Source organism: Pristis pectinata, chromosome 30, assembly GCF_009764475.1.
Source record: "Pristis pectinata isolate sPriPec2 chromosome 30, sPriPec2.1.pri, whole genome shotgun sequence".
Classification (NCBI taxonomy): domain Eukaryota; kingdom Metazoa; phylum Chordata; class Chondrichthyes; order Rhinopristiformes; family Pristidae; genus Pristis; species Pristis pectinata.
Window position 1 is genome coordinate 21,084,372 of NC_067434.1, and position 19,829 is coordinate 21,104,200.

The window sequence follows — 19,829 nt, forward strand, 5'->3', positions numbered from 1 at the left end:
GGCATTTGATTAATTGGCACATGTCAATTATGGCATGTGCAAGATAACAGGGCTCTTACTGCGTGCCACTTACCTATTCAGGAAAACTGGAGTAAGATTATCATCAAAGTTATCATTACAAATTGCACCTGGAGTTTGCCTATGTATAAAAGTGATAGGGAAACATCCGAAAAGAAGCACAGATTACAGTCTGCAACTTTGAATTACACTTCTTCACAAAGATCTTGTTGTAACATGAATACATTTCAAACTTAATAGCCTGGAGTACAAAACAGTCATGAGACATTTTTCTCAGGATTACAAAGTGCCCAAACCTCACCCACCTCTCCCCCTCTCTCCCTCTCTCTCTCTCTCTCTCTCTCTCTCTCTCATTTACATAAGCCATTGGCACATATTCGAGCTCAACTATTGTATTTAAGAAGCAGGTCTGTCTTCTTAACAAGCAGTGTTACAGAGCGTAAAGATGGTAACTACCAATCCATTCAATGGGGGATTCAGTGAGCTGGAAGTGTTTGCACTGGGGACTGCTCTATTACTGGAAGGTAATGAATTGGAAGCTTTATATTTGATTTTACAGACATCAGTGAAACAAATGTACCTTGATGTATGTCAGATCAATCACATTTGCCTTCAGTTTTTTGATTAATACAATATTCACGAGTTCATAGTAATAATGCTATGCATCTGACACCAATATGTGCAAGTATATTTGTCTGTAAGCAAGGAACACTTTTGACGGAATTTGGGTAGATTTAAGATATGTGGACTGGATGTGCAGCAAGAGGAATTCTTGCCTTTCATAACTTTCATATCTACACAGAGCTGGGTACAAACAGAGAAAATCTCCAAAGTAACTTTCTGCAGTATTTGAGTGAGGATAATTTGCATTGAAAGCAAATCTCTGTATTGTAAATTGATAACAAACATTTTCATTATTCTATTGCATAACAAGCATGACTGCAGTTTTGTCTATGTGTGTAAGAGGTAGAACTGGTTTGAAAACAACCCAGAATCTTCTCCTTCCACATTACAAATATGTGTTTAACTTGCATTGTGCCGTGTTCTGATGCCCATTTTATTCCCTAGATTTCAGTTGGTTGCATCTATCCTTCAATGGGCTGAAACAGTTTCTGAGTTTCTGTTTCTCGTCAAAGCTAAATAAGATATTTTCATTGCAATTTTACAATCAAATCTCAACGTGACAAAAATGTTTTGTATTGTGCTAGTTGAAGCCACGCTCAGGTTGTGTCTCTCTGATCTGCTCCACAGCACTCATCGGACTCATCCTGAATGGCATAACAATTTTGTCCTTTTATAAGATAAAGGAAATCCAGACACCAAGTAATCTCCTGGTAGCCAGTTTGGCTGTATCTGACTCAGGCATCTGCGTGAATGCATTAATCGCTGCATTTTCAAGCTTTCTAAGGTAAATGCAGTTTGGATTGAATAGAATTACATAGAACATGCAGCACAGAAGCAAGCCACTTGGGTAAACTAATCCATTCCAGTGCTTATGCTCCCTGCTGACATCCTCCTGCACTACTTCATCCCAGCATAACCTTGTATTCCTTCCTCCTCTTTTGCTTATCCAGTTTTCCCTGAAGTACCTCAAGATCATTGACTGCAATTATTCTTGTGGTGGTGTTTTCCACACTTCCGAATCAGAATCAGGTTTATTATCACTGATTTATATGTCATGAAATTTGTTGTTTTGCAGCAGCAGTACAGTGCAAAGGAATACAAATTACTATAAATTACAAAATAAATAAATAGTATAAAAAAAAAGGAATAACGAGGTTGTGTTCATAGGTTTATGGACCGTTTAGAAATCTGATGACGGAGGATGATTTAACCATTCTCTGCATAAATGAATTCCTCTTGAACTTCTTGCTGGATTTATTAGTGGCTAAATCAGGGGGTATGCTCAGAGGGCAGTGGGAATAGATAGTGCAGAGGTCGAAGGCAGAAGTCAAGCTCCAAAGACCAGGATTCAGTTCCCAAAGAGTTCAATGACCTTGCATGTGTAGTTAAGGTCAGTGAATTGATCAGATACCACATCCTGTGAACTACGCCACAAATTAGAGGAATTTCCCAATTTGCTTCACCCACCTCTCCTCTCTGCAGTCCCAGAACCCCTTTACTGCTACCTTCAAACGCTTCCTATCAATTCTTATTATTCTGGACTTAGACTTAACACTCATATGCTACACTGCACCGTCAAACACCTTTCACTCCTGCCCACCTCATGTCCAATTTCACAGCTTGCACACATTGTCTGGTATCACAACCCTGACAGCCACAGCATCTAAACACACTGCACAACAGTCACTAATGTAACTCCTTTTCTTTTGCAAGGGTATGTGGTGCTCAACCAGAAGTAGTAGGAGCTAACCAGAGCAGACAGGTGTACCTTTATGCCCCCACAATCCACACTCCTGTAAGAGATTTATGTACAGAAAAGCAAAAAGCTGCAGATGTTGGGAATCTGAAATAAAAACAGAAAATTTAGGAGATGCTCAGCAGATCAGACAGCGTCTGTGAAGAGAGAAACATAGCTATTGTTTCATAGTTATTGTGTCCAGCCTGTTGAGTATCTCCAGGATTTTCTGTCTTTATGAGAGGTTTAGGTCTGCTGCTCTTGTTCCCTTCCTTCTGGGCACAATCTTACTCTTGAGCCTTGTGAATTTTAAGTAACCATGAACTGTATGTATGCTTGGGCAACACTAGTTCAGTCCTGACCTCCAGTGGTGTCCTTGGGGAGTTGGCATGTTCTCTCTGTGACCATGTGGGTTTCCTTCAGGTGCTCCAGTTTCCTCCCACATCCCAAAGATGTGCAGGTTGACTGGTTAATTGGCTGCTGTAAATTATCGTTAGTGTGTCTGCCACATGAATGATAGAAAGATAGAAAAATGGAGGGCTATGTGAGAGAGGAGAGTTAGATAAATCTTAGAGCAGGATAAAATGTCGGCACAACATTCTGGGCCAAAGGGCCAGTACTGTGCTGTAATGTTCTATTTTCTATGTTCTATGTGGTAGAAGCTGGGGGAGAGTTGATGAGAATATGAGGAGAACAAAAATGGGTTAGGGTAGAGTTAGTGTAAGAATAAGTACTTGATGGTCAGCATGGGCTGGGTGGGCCAAAGGGCCTGTTCCCATGCAGTATCTCTTTATGACTCTATGCTGTGCAGGCGTGCATAGGTGTGCAGCAGAGTCATCAGTGGACAACCCTTTCGTTTGCCGTTGTGGCTCAAATTGAATTTCCAATGTTTGATAGTTGCAGATTGGAAGCATTGTGATAGTTGCTAGGCTATGGGCGCAGATCTGTACCTTTTTATTTTTATTATATTACAGGATTTTACAGAGAACTTTGAGTTCAGGTACATGGTTCCCTGAAAGTGGAGTCACAGGTAGACAGGGTGGTGAAGAAGGCTTCTGGCATACTGGCCTTCTTCAGTCAGGGCATTGAGTATAAAAGTTAGGAGGTCATGGTGCGGTTGTACAGGACACTGGTGAGGCCGCACTTGGAGTATTGTGTTCAGTTTGGTCGCCCTGCTATGGGAAAGATGTTATTAAACTGGAAAGAGTGCAGGAAAGATTTATGTTGCCAGGACTTGAAGGACTGAGCTATAGCGAGAGGTTGGATAGGCTGGGACTTTATTCCTTGGAGCGTAGGAGACTGAAAGGTGATCTGATATATAAGGGGCATAAGGTGTATAAGGTGTATATAAGGTGTATAAGCGGCATGGATAGGGTGTATCATGGATAGATGTATCAGCCAGGACACCATGGATAACTCCCGGGCTCTTCTTACAAACTATTTGATGTCATGATCTTCCTGATCTACATCAGCCTTCATCTGTGTTGTGCACACAAATCAGATGTACTTTTTTGGATCTCTAAGTGTATCTGCAGTACCCAAAAGTGGGGCTAAACAATCCTAATTTCCTGTCACATCACATCTCTCCTTACCTCTCTCACAGGTACTGGCCTTATGGATCTGAGGGTTGCCAGACTCATGGCTTCCAAGGCTTTCTAACAGCCCTGGCCAGTATTAATGCCTGTGCAGCCATTGCCTGGGACAGATATCATCTGAACTGTAGCAGTAAGTAATTCTGACCATTTTTGATCAAAGCAAAGGGGACAATGATAAAGAAGTTTGCAGCTGATAACCAAATTTGCAGCATGGTTGACAGCGATGATAAAGATTTAGATTGCAGGAGGCTACAGATCACGTTGCAATGGGATTTCATCAACATAAATGTGAAGTATGGAAAGATATAATAAACTGACTGATGTGAAGAGACAGAGGAGCTTTGGAGCATATGCCCATAGATCTTAAACAGGTGTAAATAAGTCGGAATGGGAGATGGAGTAACTGACCAATGAGAAAGTGGCTAAAGCTTTCAGTAAAAATGGGTAAAATAGGCAATGTTTAATGGTACAACTATACTGATAGGAAATTTAAGTTACATTCACCCCTGGTTAGGACTAGTCAATAAGGTCTTTAAAAAGGCATATGGATGCTTTCCTTTATTAGCTGAGGCACAGAAACATAAGGTTCAATTTAGGTTGAGTACTGTGTAAGATTTTGATTGCTATATTACAGGAAAGATGTGGTAGCTCTGGAGAGGGTGTAGAGGAGATTTGCAAGCATTTTTCCAGCACTGGAGAACTGTGGCTATGTGAACAGACTGGACATGCTAGGGTTATTTTGTTTGGAGCAGAAGAGTTTGAGGAGAGACTTAATTAAGGCATGTAAATTCATGAGGGGCCTTGTAAATGGGAAAGACCTAGATTCCTTGGACAAGGGACCAAAAACTGGGAGGCAGGGGTTCACAATGAATGATTGAAGGATTAAAGGGAAGATGAGGACAAACTTTGAGCATGAGGGTGGCAGGTGTCTGGATCACATCACAGTTAAACAATGGATGTATACTTGAAAAGCTACAACCAAAGAACCAATAGCAATGAAGCTGGTGCTGGAAGGTGCGATTAGGCTGGTATCTCTTTTACAACTGACACAGACAAGATGGGCTGAATAGCCTCCATCTGTGTTGAAAATTTACTATGATTCTGCATTCCAAACCATAAGTTGCTCTGATAAATTAACTAAAGCTCTTTACTTTTATTTTCAGTTTACTTATTCCAAATTGAATCTGAGGGGAAGATTTCAGGAAACTTTAGGACTAAAAGAAGTTATCATTTCTTTTGTTATTTTAATATTAGTTTTAGATTAGGAAGGATGAAAACCCTTCAAAAGTCAAGAAAAACTGTTAAACATTTGCACGTGACAACTTGTGTAACAGTGTGCTGAGCCTCACTGAAATCTCAGGGAAGAAAAACAAGTTTATTTATCTGAATGTCAGAGATGTGAATAAACTGTAAAATGTAAAGCAGAATGAATTCCAAATCCACTGAGTCTATTGATGCTGTGGCCAGCTGGTCGTTAAAACAGACGTCACTGAGAGGATCATTTGAATGCACTCTTTGTGGGCAAATTAAAGATTAGTGAAAGACTGACCATAACACATTGTGGAGTTGGTCTTTGTTCTAATAATCTCTGAATTTATTTTTGCCAAGTAGATGGAAGCCTTGCTTATTTCAGTTTATTTATTTAACAATGTATTATAAGGGATGTGATTCCCAGCAGTCTGAATGCTATTCAGCTGGGTAAAGCCTGTGGAAGTAATCTCATTCTTTCCCTCAGCTGATGGCTAAAGCTGATTTCTTTCTTACATTACCATCATTCTTGATTCCTACCACACGGATCCACACTCCTAATTGTGCAGTCAGTCAAGCGGCCTCTGTTCCCATGTGAAATGTGGCAGTGAAGCACTAGCAAGCTGCTGCAGGGATAGCATCATGGCTAACCTTGAAACTATTTGCATTTGTTCTATTTTAAAGAAGATCACCGGCAAACAATTAGGAATAAGAATTTTGATTAAATTCATCTTAACCCAACCCTAACTTATTCATCTAGGGCTAACACACAGCCAAAGTAAAAACACTTTGCTGGAAACATTCATCAGGTGAGGCAGTGTCTGTGGAAAGAGAAACAGAGTTAATGCTTTGGGTCAGAGACCCTTCATCAGAGCTGGGAAAGAGAGACAAAGGAGGCGGTTTTAAGTTGCAGAGAAGATCGCAGAAAGGACGGATGGAACAGAGGGAATAGTCTCAGGAGAGTATTCTGATAGGCTGCTTGGGTCCCATGGAATCCAGGGAGAGCTATTTAGGTGGATTTGAAATTGGCTTGGAGGTAGGAAGCAGAAGGTGGTGGTAGCAGATTCTTTCTCCGAATGGAGGCCAGTGACTAGTGGTGTGCCGCAGGGGTCGGTGTTGGAACCCTTGTTATTCGTTATTTACATAAATGATTTGGATGCGAATGTACAAGGCTTGATCAGTAAGTCTGCAGATGACATGAAGTTAGGAGATGTTGTTGATAGTGAAGAAGGTTATCGCAGATTACAGGGGGATCTTGATCAGTTGGGGAAGTGGGCCGAGGAGTGGCAAATGGATTTCAATTCAGATAAGCGTGAGGTGATATATGTTGGAAAGTCAAACCAGCGTAGGTCTTATACTATGAATGGTAGGGCACTAGGGAGTGTAATGGAACAGAGGGACCTAGGAGTACAAGTGCATAGTTCGTTGAAAGCTGCTTCACAGGTAGACAGGGTGGTGAAAAAGGTGTTTAGTACTCTGGCCTTCATCAGTCGGGGCATTGAGTATAGGAGTTGGGACGTTATGTTGCAGTTGTATAAGTCATTGGTGAGGCTGCACTTGGAGTACTGTGTTCAGTTTTGGTCACCCTGTTATAGAAAAGATGTGGTTAAACTCGAAAGAGTGCAGAAAAGATTTACGAGGATGTTGCCAGGACTAGAGGGCCTGAGTTATAGGGAGAGGTTGGCCAGGCTGGGTCTTTATTCCTTGGAACGTAGGAAAATCAGGGGTGACCTTATAGGAATGTTTAAAATTTGAGAGGCATAGATAAGGTGGACGGTAACAGTCTTTTCCCCAGGGTAGGGGAATCAAAAACTAGAAGCCATAGAATTAGGGTGAGAGGGGAAAGATTTAAAAGGGACCTGAGGGACAACATTTTCACGCAGAGGGTGGTGAATATATGGAACGAGCTGCCAGAGGAAGTGGTTGAGGCAGGTACAATAGTATCATTTAAGGAGCACTTGGATAGGTACATGCAGGGGTGAGGCTTAGAGGGACATGGGCCGAACACAGGAAATTGGGACTAGCTGGGTGGGCACTGTGGTTAGCATGGACTTGTTGGGCCGAAGGTCCTGTATCCATGATGTATTGCTCTATGACTCTATGGTAGGTCAAGTGGGTTAATAAGGGCTGTTAGAGGATGATACTACAGACAAAGAAACATAATCACCCTCTAACTGCCCTTATTGGCCCATTTGTACTGACCTCACCCTATCGCTGACATTCCCTTTCTTCTAGTCACCCTTCCAACCATCTCCTCTACATCTTTTTTTTCTCATTCCAAGTTCTGAGAAAGGGTCTCTGACCTAAAACGTTAACCCAGTTTCTCCTTGCAAAGAATGATACCAGACCTGCTGAGCATTTCCAGCATTTTTGTAGTTATTTCAGATTTCCAGTATCCACAGTTTTATTTGATTTCCATCAGCACGTAGCTGATTAGTGAATATGGGCAATAAACATTGGTTTTGACACTTTACATTAATGTCTCTGAATTACGGTGCTGCCTGACTCATAGCCTGAAAGTAAAGCAAACTATGATGTTAGCTTATATATTTTTCAAAATTAAGCATTAAAATTCCAACTGGCATCTAGCAGTTAGACTTAAATTTCCAGTCACCACAATGAAGAAGCATTGATGTTTTAAACTTATATCACAGGGTCAAAATTGCAATGGAGAAGCACCATGGTTGTTATATTATTTAACTGGGCTTTTGCTGGATTCTGGTCTGTTATGCCATTGCTGGGCTGGGGTGAATATGACTACGAGCCATTGAGAACCTGCTGCACGTTGGACTACTCAAAAGGTGACAGGTTGGTACATGATTTTCTTTGGCACAATTCTTTCCCAAGAAACAGTCATGGCTGGCAAAACCAGTATTTATTCGCCATCTCCAAATGGCCTGCAAGAGTGGTGGTGATACTTAATTCTTTCTAGTAGTTTGACATCAATGAATGGTTTTCATGGCCAGTTTGGAAGGCAGGTATGAATTAACGCATAGAATAGGACTGGAGTCATGTATCGGTCAAATGTGATAAGGACAGGATGATTCCTACTATGGGGTAATTAGAACAATCTCACAGCCTCAAGGTTATATTTTTGGCACCAAGTTTTTATTTCTAGAGTTCGTTAACTGAGTTCAAAATCTAAGATGACAAGTGTGGATTTTTTATATACATAATTGTTCACAAGATGTGGCATCATTGGCAAGGCCAGCATTAATTGCCATAGGGGAGGGAGTGATGACTTGGCATCTTGACCCAGGTTAGTCTTTGTGTTGAATGCCTTTCCCTGTTGTTCTTGGGTATGGAGTTCCAAGATTTAGACCCAGTGGTAATGAAGAATATTTATATTATAAAGTCAGGATAGTGTGTGACCTATCACTGATGGTGTTCCCATGCACCTGCTACCCTTAACCTTAGTCACAGGTTGAAGAAGTATTGGTGAACTTAGTGAGTTTCTGTGCTGAGTTTTGTAGATGGCCCATGTTGTAGCTGGTAGTGGAGGAGTGTATGTTTAGTAAGGTAGATTGGGTATAAAACAAATGGGCTGAATGGTGTTAAGATTCTTGAGTGCTGTTGGAGGTACGCCATGCAAGCATCATACTCCTGGCTTGTGCGTTGCAGATGGAGTAAAGGCTTTGGGTTGTAGCAGAGTCACTTGTCACTGAATGCTCAGTCTCTGGAAGCCACATTTAAGTCTCTGCTGATATTAATTCTCAAGATGTTGGTGTTGGGGAACTTGTTGATGGTAATAATATTGAACAGCAGGGATATGGGGTTAGATTCATGTTGGAGATGGTTGTGAAGTATGTCAAAGAGTTCATGGGTTTAATGGATCCCATGCGATCTTTACAAACCATGCCTGACACCAAATTTGATTTATCTATGCTGTACGAAACTGAAGTTGAATGAGATTAGCAACCCACATCAGACCCAATTCTAGATCTGCAGGCAGCTTAGTGCCAGTGTTAATTAGAAATTGCTTCATTCCAGTTCTAAACCAACAGTATAAATCATCCTTAGGTCACTCATGTTGGGTAGAGAGAGAAATACCTGTCCCTTTGGAAAACTGAGTATGGAAATGCATTATTAGTTGAGAATATCTTAACAAGATGACCGCAAGTAACGTAAAACCAAGATAAACTGAAATTAGCCAGCTATCAGAAGGATACAAACTGCAGAATCCTCAGCAACTGTTGAAGATCATTGAACTTTGTGAAACATCTTGGAAACCAACATATAACTCCCCCCTTTATTCTTTCCAGAAATTTTATCTCATACTTCATTCCAGTGGCACTTTTTGAATTTGCCCTTCCACTTTTCATCTTGTTGACTTCTTACCAATCTTGCGAGAATAAGTTCAAGAAAACTGGACAAGTCAAGGTAAAAAAAAACAAAATCACATAATCTTAGTAAGAATACAACAAGTAATCCTTCAAGCTTTTCATTGTCATAGAAACATGTTTTCAATTTAAAATGATTTTCTTCTCTGTGATCTTAAGTGCACATAATTTAGCTAGAGACCCCCAAATTTTATTACGCTGAAATTACATTTTCTGGCTCGTGTTTTAAATCTCCAGTGAATGAAATGAACATTACTAATCATTTCTAAATGATTCTTTTGTGAGTACAAGAAGATTCGGTTAATCCTGAGGAACAAAAATATTTAAAGTTTACAGTTTATATTTAAAGTTTAAAGTTTACTTCTTTCCTGTGCCAAGATTGGAAACTGCTTCATCATATAGTGAGTAAAGTTCCCAAAATACAGCAACACAATTGAAATGATGGCTTATTACTATGTTAAACATCTCTTCAAATCATCCTTTTGCCTCTCTAGATTGGACTATCTTTTTTATATCTTACTGATCATTTACCTAGAGGCAGTTTGAGCGTTACACCCATAAATGCAAAAGAGATTTTCATCCCATTAATCTGGATTGAATCGGGGTCCAAATTCCAAAGCTAATGGAGCAGTTTTGAACCATTACAGAGCCCAGAAGTGTGAGAAATTGACAAACTGGATAGCATTCAATTTGAGTATTTGTTAATTCATATGAAACTCTTGAAAACAGAGAATTGTTCTATGGTGATTTGCCTTTTTATACATCACTTCCAGGTTAGGATGTGACAAACTCTTAAACTTAACCAAACAGTGCCCAGAATGTCATAGTAAAATATACAACTTAGCAGCAATGAAAGATGACTGAAGGAAGTCGAAGAAAAAAGACATTGAAAGTGAGGCACTGTAACATAGCATGGTAACCATAGATACTCTACAGTTGTGTATGCCATGGATACATGGCAAATTTTGGCTAACAAAGATAAACGCAGACATACCTAGAGTGACAAAGTGATAGCCAACCAAAGTGGAGATAGCTGGGTAATTTCACTGCCAATCAAACTTGATGACCACATTGCCATAAGTGACTGAGACAGATATTATACATGTAATTTGCTTTTGGCTAGCCTCCATTCACTGATTTTTTTCTGGAAATTCTATCCTGCATTTATTGGGAGATGTTGCTATAGGTTGTCTCATTTGCTTTTAAAGTAGACTGTTTCTGTACAATGTTTAAGCCCCGTCCCATCTCCAACTCATTGGGAATGCATTGTTATCAATGAACTCTCAATATAAAAATACTGATGCATTCACCTCTGAAGATATCATGTATTGCAAACTAACACAGTGAAAAAAGTTTCAACTGGTATAGACTTCTTGATTTTGAAACACCTTAATATAAAATTTTAACTTCCTAAAGCCCAGATCCAGTCCAAACAACAGCTCCTCAGTCTGGAAATAATGCATAATTAGTTCACAGATTCAACTAGTCTCGGTCACCTATGTTCTTCATCCAACCTCCAGCATTCTTTGCACATTTGGTGATGTGAGAAAGTGATCAAATGTAGTAGAGGGCTGAACAAATAAAACAGGACAAGAGACAGGCCATCAGTCCCAAGTAGCTCACTCCATCATGGCTCAGCCTCTAAACCAACTTCCTTGCCTTCTTGCCGTCCTTGATCAAACAGTGTCTAAAATTCTAGCGACCATGCACATGAATAACATTTAGATATGATTTCCACTTCCGGAGTAAATGATGAAAGACAATTATGTGTCTTTGAAAGCTGCTATTTCCAAGGTGTATCTCAGGGATGTGTCTTGGTACAAAAATAAAGCAGAAAATGTTGGAAATACTCAACAGGTCAGGCAGCATCTGTGGAGAGAGAAACTGAGATAATGTTTCACCTTGACGACCTTTCATCAGAATAGCAGGAGAGATGATGAAATATTATGATGAAAGGTCGTCAACGTGAAACATTATCTCAGTTTCTCTCTCCACAGATACTGCCTGATATTCTGAGTTAGTTCCAGCAAATCTGGTTTTATTTCTGATTTCCAGCACCTGCAGTATGTTGTTTTTGGATGTGTTTTGGTAATCCTTGTTTTCAAGTTACATATATGATTTGTACATGGTCATAAAGTGAATGATATTGGACTTTCATTTATGGCAACCATTTAGGAAGCATGGCTAAATGAGACTGACTACAGAAGATTGGAAAAGGATATGCACAGGTTCATAGAGTGAACTAATGTAGTTCACCAAGGAGAAAGGTGAAGTCAGGCGTTTGGGAAATGAAGCACTGCTTAAATGATTAGGTTCTGATCAGAGAGAAGGAACAAAAAGATCTATGGCAGCAGATTCATGAATTTTAAAATGTGAAAATGTTAATTGAGATTGGCATGAACAAGACAAACCAGACTCTAGGACATTGAGTACAAAAAGAAGGAAGCAACATGAGGTTTGGTTGAAATTTTGTTTGAACTTCTCAGGGTTCCATAATACCAAGGACATTAGATCAACAGGAAGTGTAAAAGCATTGGGTTTTGATATCTTGACAGATAAATGCCAAAGAATCAAGCCTAACTTGTTTGGGAACCGTTTAAGCATCCATGTTTAGATCTCAGAGTGCAAAGTTCTGAACTGACTTATACTTAATTAGCTTGATTTGAATTTGAGTTTATCCTTTACTAACCCTCAAATCCCACAAGCCAATAAATAAATCAATAATCCTTTCTTGTCCATCACTAAAGATGAATCAGGCAATGATGTGTTGTGTCTCCCAGCTGTTGCACAGAAACTCATTAACAAAGCATGTTACTTAATGCAATGAATTACAGAGGTTGTAAAGTGTTTCCAGAAAGTTAACATTGGAAAACATTGAGCATTAATTATAACAATGATTGGAAGCTGAGAATCTTACATTATGGTTGGGGAATTATTTTAAGGTTAAATTCCTTGATAGCTGAATATGTGACTGCATGAAATGGCCAGCATATGGTATAACTCACAATCTGTTGGGATGACTTCAATAGAGAAAAGCTGGACAGAGTGTAGAGAGATGATAATGATGTACTATTGATGAAGGCAAGTTTTGTTCCCTATTTCTACGACTAACCACATTCCAGACTTTATTTGACTATCTCCTTATGGTTTATGTGGTCTAATTAATGAGCCCCTTCAGAGATTGGGTGATCCAACTCTCTCTGATTTTCTCTCTAGCTGAACCACTCCACACAGAAGCAATAGTTGAGCTGTCTGACACCCCTTTCACCTTTCTTATCTCAGACATACCATTAAGTGATCTGAAACTGATAGGTCCGTCCTACATTCTTATTTGCAATCTTGAGATACCCACACCTATAAAAGCACTTTTGCCATATAAAATAGGTAAAATTTACTTAAAGTTGGAGTCAGGGGAAGTAAAAAGACTCTCCTAAGCAAAAGGCAGCCAGAAGAGTCTAAGAAAGTCAAAAGGAAATAATCTGGCTCTATTACCGTTTTAATAAGACACAAAGATAAAGTGGCTAGAATCAAAGAGTTTCTGATGATTCCTGATACTACTGATAGGAGAGGCATCAAGCCCTCTGCTTTTAGAGTGAATTTTCAAGGTGAAGCACTTACATTCCATTAAGCTGTATAAATGTCAGAAAAAAAGGCTCCCATAAGGTCTCAAAACATCGGCGTCCTGGGGATACCTTTTGATTCCTGAAGCATGGATTCTTGAGGATTTAGAAAGTTTGTGTCATGTTCCTCTATCCAGCTTCTCCATCAAGACATTTTACATGATTCTGAAAATTGGATGTTACACCAAGTATTTCCCCTAGGTCTCATCCTTTGAAGTGGCTAATGACATCAGCAAGGGATGACTATTTGCATACGGTGGCTCTCATTCTGTAATTAACCCAGTTACTTCTTGGCTCATTCACTTAGAAAGCTCATGTCTACAGACCTGCAGGCTACAGCTCTTCAAGTGCTCACTCAAATGCCTTTTAAAAGTGATAAAGGTTTTTGCCTCTAAGAGCCTTTCAGGCAAAGACCTTATTGCCTTTTAACTAAAATAAAATCTAAGACCACACTCCAACTAATAGCTATTAAAGTAAATTTATGATATTTAACTATCAGATCTCTAGTTTGATAATTGGTTCATGTTTGATCAGCTACACAGAGATTCAACAATATATTTTCTTGCACCAATGAGGAATACTTTAAAAAAAAGCCTGACAGTATTATTATTAATAAATAACCTGGTTGTAAGAGTGATCTTAAATGCACCCAACCATCAGCATCCCATCCCAATCTAACATGTGCAAGTGGCCACTGATTAATGATCTGAAGTGTGAACTTGGCCAGCATTAGCCTTTGTAGTCCAGTGTTGCTGAGTTCAGTTGCTAGCCCCCTTCCTCCTGCACTTGCTGAGATCAAACAGACCCAATCTGAAACTTCAAGGGGGTAAAAATTCACCTTGGTTGCATGCACTATAGGACAATATAACAGCACCCGCACTTATATCCTGCTGCTGAAGTAACAGTCCCATCAACTTCAACAAGCTTGTAACATGACTTGATGGTAGAACATGTCTCATGTTCTATCAAGTCAAAGGAGCAAAATCTTTGGGAAAATTTTTGGGTGGATTTTAGGAATCTCAGTTAATTTACCTTAAGTCCAGCAAGGAATTAATCCTGTTAAAACAAGTGGGGAAAGCTCAGAAAGAAAGGTGGCAAAGGTAGTGAAAAAATGCTCTAGGATCAACCAATGATAATGGGTTGGCTTTGAAGTATGGTATCTTTAATAATTGTGAGGCAAAACACATAGTGAAGATCAGGAGAGTATGCATAATTTCCAGAGACATCTACTGGCCTGGTACATAAAAAGATGTCTCTTGCTTTGTGTGATACAATTATTTGATGATGTGAACCACTCTAACTCAATTATTTTGTTTCTGGTCAGTTTAATACAGGGCTGCCTTTTAAAATCCTTCTAATTTGCTGGGGGCCTTATAGCCTTCTCTGCATGTATGCTGTCATCGAAAACGTTACGGTCTTACCTCCAAAAATTAGAATGGTAAGTGAGGTTGTTTGTAGGTATTTTGAAAAGTGTACAAGAGAGCAGTAAAGTGGGTTAGCCATCCTAGTCCAGGACGTGGGTGCATGAGTTCATCAGACCAGTGAGCTAGGCAAACCTCTTCAATTGCTTCATCAATGATCTTTCTTCCCTCACATCCAAAATGAGTATTTTTGCTGATGATTAAACAATTCCATCTGTATCTCCTCAGAAATTTATGCAGAAAGACCCAGACAATCAAGGGCTTACAAGTGGCTAGTAACAATTGCCCCACACGTTCCAAGCAATGATTACCTTCAACAAGGCAGTCCAACTGTCTACCCTTAATGTTCAGTGGCATAACCATCACTGAGCTCTCACCATCAACATCCCATGGACCATAATTGACCAGAAACTTGAGGATCATCCACATCAATATTGTTGTTACCAGAGGCTGGGTATCCTGTGACAAAAGACTCAGCAAATGATTCCCTCAAGTTTTCCAACATCCATAAGGCATGTCAGATGGAATACCTACCAGTTGCCTAGCTGGGTGCTACAATTGGTAGCCTGATTGATTAGTATGCAATCCACTACTGTAAACATTCACATCTTCTTTCACAGTATGTACCATCTACAAAAGGCATTCCAGTTATTTATCAAGACTTATTTAACTGCACATTCCAAACATAAAACCAAGAAGGACGAGGAATATCACACCTACATGTTCCACTCCAAGTCACACCCCATTCTGACTTGGAAATATATAACTGCTCCTCCATCATCATTCTGTTGAAATCCTAGAATTCCCCATCCAACATCACCTTGAGAGTACATTTACTTAAGGTATTGCAGCGGGTGAAGAAGGCAACTCTCAAGGCCAAATAAATGCCTGCCTTGATAACAAAATCAACCTCCAACTGAGAAAGTTTAAAAATCCATTGGAAGTTACCTTTATTGTACAGTCGACAACAGAAGGAGAATTATATGTTGGACTTCAAAACCGATGAGTAATATTGTAAAGAAATCTGGCATTTACTAGTTTTTGGTTTGGTACAGTTGCAGCTTTGGGATACTGACTTATGTGGGGTATCTGGATCTTTGCTGTTTCTATGAGTTTAGTAAATTTGCAAACCTGATGTAAATATAACACTGTTCTGATGTACTTCTGTGTTTCCAGCTTCCTGCTATCCTTGCAAAGACTTCTCCCACAGCCAATGCTTTTGTCTATGCATTAGGCAATCCAAATTTCAGAGGAGGGATCTGGTCCTTCCTAACAGGACAAAAAATGGAACCTATTGAAACAGATGGGAAACTTGAGTAAACAAAATACAACCACTTACAGAAATGGGAAATGGACCGAAATGTAGAGCAAAACTATCGACCCAACCTGCAATATTACATTGCTTTCACAGCATCCTACTCTGTAACATGTCTGAATAATTGTATTTGTACTTCTAAACAACATGAATATGCATGTACACATTTTGGCTCCAAAATTTCTTAAACCCAAAGGGTTAAGCATTTCACTTTGTTTCAGATAAATGATCTTGTCCTCTGTGTTTGAGACCTTTGGCATACTGTGTTTTACCTGTCTTGCTAAGTATCTACTATTTTTTCAAGTGGAGCAATGCACAGTTAGAAATATATTTCATAGTTTTTGCTGAAGTTTAAATGCAGTGTCCTAACTAGATTCAATTCTATATTTTCAGAAGTGGGATTCAATTATTTCTCAATGCCATTTTCAAAAATATAACCTATTGTATGTCATGAGGGCAAAATATACTAAAAATATTTTAAGTCATTGTTACACAACCACTAATTCCAGCTTGAAATAAATGTACCTCTGTGTAAGACTAATTGGTTGACTTTGATATCAGGCATAGCAAGCAGACCATCAGGTACAGTTTCAGATTAAGTAGAGTGCAGGGGTTCCAGGGTGCACAGATGTAATGTAGACCCTTTCTTAGAATCATATATTTTCATTACATTTTCACAGCAGACTTGGATTTAAATAATTCCTTCGCATTAAGTAGCAACAAACGCAGCAAATTGAGAAGAAATGTTTGATCCTAGAAAGGAGATGTGTGAGGCAAGTTTATTTTACACAGAGCGTGGTAGGTGCCTGGAACATGCTGCTAGGGGAGCTGGTGGAAGCAGGTGTGATAGCAATGCTGAAGAGGCATTTAGCCTGAACAGGTGGGGAATAGAGGAATACAGACCATGTCCAGGCAGATGGATTAGTTAGATTGGCATCATAGTCAGCACAGACATGGTGGACCGAAGGGCCTGTTCCTGTGCTGTACTGTTCTATGTTCTAAATTCTCAGCAGTGTGGCCTGAGGAACCGGCAGATGAAAAGTCGGGTCACTACAGCATCACCACTGGCAGGAGGGCAAAACTTACAACAAAAAACTTTGACACAGGACGATTCCCCTTTCAATCTAAACATGAGATTTTATTATGCAACACAAACGTGTGACAACATAATCACAAAAAGAAATAGTTTGCAAATAGGCAATATACACAAATGTAATATTTTAAATTAGATTTATAAATTAACATGAACATCACTCAAGGAGACTAATTTTGACACAGTCTCTCATTATCTTGAAACAAAATCAAACAGACATTTTCTTCATTGAGAGGAAGCTTATGCAGGTTATCTTCCTACACATTTAATCACTGATAACATCTGTTGGAAAGTATCATCAACTTATTGGGATCAAGGGTCATCTGCAAACTTTATTGAGTGAACATATACATGTTATAGTATCACTTCACCTCTGCAATATTCCTTACAGTTAACAGTGACAGAAATTATACAATGATTTTGTGAGGATTTGCCTGGTTAATTCTTCACTCCTTAGATGGTGCCTGAAGCCCTCAGCAAGTCTGACATCATCTATGGAGAGAGGAACAGAGTTAACTTTTCAGGTCAATGACCTTTCATCAGAAAAGTTAGAAAGACAGCAAGTGTAATGTTGCAGGGAATGGGGGGGGGGAGGGGTGGGAAGAGTCAGGGCAATAGGATGAAATGGTGGAGACCAGGAGAGACTGAATAGCAAACATGGATTGTTTCCTCTAGAGTGTTGGGGGCTGAGGGGAGACCTGATAGTTTATAAAATTATGAGAGGCATAGATTGGGTAGACAGTCAGAGTTCTATTCTCAGGGTAGAAATATCAAATACTAGACAACATAGCTTTAAGGTGAGAGGGGGAAAGTTTAAAGGAGATGTGCGGGGCAAGTCTTTTTTACACGGAATGTAGTGGGTGCCTGGAATGCGCTGCTAGGGGACGTGGTGGGAGCTGACACAATAGTGGTATTTAAGAGGCATTTAGTACTGCAGGGAATGGAGGGATATAGATCATGTGCAGGCAGGTAGATTTAGCTTAATTTGGTGTCATAGTGGGTACAGCCAAAGGACCTGTCCCTGTGCTGTACTGTTCTATGTTCTAAATGGTGGTGGTGGCTAAATGGGGATGATAAATATGTGTGTGGGGGTGGTGTAAATAAAAGAAGATGAAATAAATCCAAAACAAGGAAAAGAAAGGAATGCAAAACTAAGTCCTGAAAATGTGAGATACAAGAATGGGAAGGCCGATTATCTGAAATTATTGAATTCATTCCCTTGGGCTGCAACATGCCCACATAGAAAATGAGGTGCTGCTTCTTGACCTTATATTGGGTTCCCCTCCACTGACTTCATAGAATATAGAACACTACAGCACAGTACAGGCCCTTCAGCCCACAATGTTGTGCCGACATTTTATCCTATCTAACCCTTCCCTCCCACATAGCACCTTATTCTTCTATCATTCATGTGTCTATCTAAGAGTCTCTTAAATGACCCTAATGTATCTGCTCCCAAAACCTCTGCCGGCAGTGCATTCCATGCACCCACCACTCTCTGTGTAAAAAACTTACCCCTGACATCCCCCCATACCTTCCTCCAATCACCTTAAAATTATGTCTCATTGTGTTAGTCATTGTCACACTGGGAAAAAGTCTCTGACTGTCCACTCGATCTATGCCTCTTATTATCTTGTGCACCTCTATCAAGTCCCCTCTCATCCTCCTTCTCTCCAAAGAGAAAAGCCCTAGTTCGCTCAACCTATCCTCATTAGACATGCTCTCCAATCCAGGCAACATCCTGGTAAATCTCCTCTGCACCCTCTCTAAAGCTTCCACATCCTTTCCATAATGAGGCAACCAGAACTGAACACAATCTTCATCTACACTTCCCGCTGCCTTTGAAAAACAGTCAACATAATCAAGGACCCCTCTCACCCCAGTCATTCTCTCTTCTCCCCTATCCTGTCATGCAGAAGATACAAAAGCCTGAAAGCATGAACCACCAGACTCAAGGACAGCTTCTATCCCACTGTTATCGGACGCTTGAAAGGACCTCTCATATGCTGAAAGACAAACTCTTGAGCCCTTGATCTCCCGATCTATTTTGTCGTGGACGTTGACTTTATTTGTCTACCTGCACTGCACTTTCTCTGTAACTGTAACACTATATTCTGCATCCTTATGTTCTAATGTATGGCATGATCTATCTGGATGGCAGGCAAAATAAAAGTTTTTCACTGTATCTCGGTACAACCAATTACTAGTACCTTTGGAACAGTGTCAGAGACCAAAGTCAGAGCAGTCAGAGCAACCGAAAGCTCAGAGTCACCCGTAAGACTGAGCGGATATATTCTGTAAAGTAATACACAAAGTGCTGGAGGAACACAGCGGGTCAGGCAGCATCTATGGAGGGAAATGGACAGTTGACATTTTGGGCCCAAGAGCTGGCAGGTGATCGGTGGATCCAGGTGAGGGGGGTAATCGGCAGATGAGGGAGGGGAGGAGAGTTGGCAGGTGGTAGGTGGAAGTGACAAAAGGCTGAAGACGATGGAATCTGATAGGAGAGGAAGGTGAAGCGTGGAATAAAGAGACGGAGGTGGGGAAGGGAAACAGTGGAGGAGTGAAGCAACCTCCACCCCTTCCCTCCACCTTTTTATATTGGCCATCTCCCCTCTTTCTTCTAGTCCAGATGAAAGATCTCAACTCAAAACGTCAATTGTCCATTTTCCTGCACAGATGCTGGGTGACCCACTGAGTTACTGCAGCGTTTTGTGTGTTGCTCTGCAGTCCCTTGTGTCTCTTTATTGTGTGAAACAATCACCCAAACTGCATTTGGTTTCCCCATTGTAGAGGAGATTATACTATGAGCAGTAAATG

At 40.1% G+C, this 19,829-nt stretch overlaps 1 protein-coding gene across 1 annotated transcript; it reads left to right on the top strand.

The window, feature by feature from the left end:
• Positions 1-402: 402 nt before the first annotated feature.
• rgra (retinal G protein coupled receptor a) lies at positions 403-16,451 on the top strand. Its single transcript, XM_052041605.1, has 7 exons — positions 403-542; positions 1,270-1,426; positions 3,981-4,102; positions 7,875-8,028; positions 9,483-9,600; positions 14,505-14,618; positions 15,778-16,451. The coding sequence occupies exons 1-7, from the start codon at positions 464-466 to the stop codon at positions 15,919-15,921; spliced, it is 888 nt and encodes a 295-aa protein (XP_051897565.1). The 5' UTR covers positions 403-463; the 3' UTR covers positions 15,922-16,451.
• The last annotated feature ends 3,378 nt before the right edge of the window (positions 16,452-19,829 follow it).

Excerpts from the sequence above, each read along its gene's own strand:
- rgra (XM_052041605.1), top strand. The coding sequence starts at position 464 with ATGGTAACTACCAATCCATTCAATGGGGGATTCAGTGAGCTGGAAGTG. Across the intron at positions 9,601-14,504 it reads AGAAAACTGGACAAGTCAAG|TTTAATACAGGGCTGCCTTT; the intron begins GTAAAAAAAAAC and ends GTTTCTGGTCAG. Across the intron at positions 14,619-15,777 it reads TACCTCCAAAAATTAGAATG|CTTCCTGCTATCCTTGCAAA; the intron begins GTAAGTGAGGTT and ends CTGTGTTTCCAG.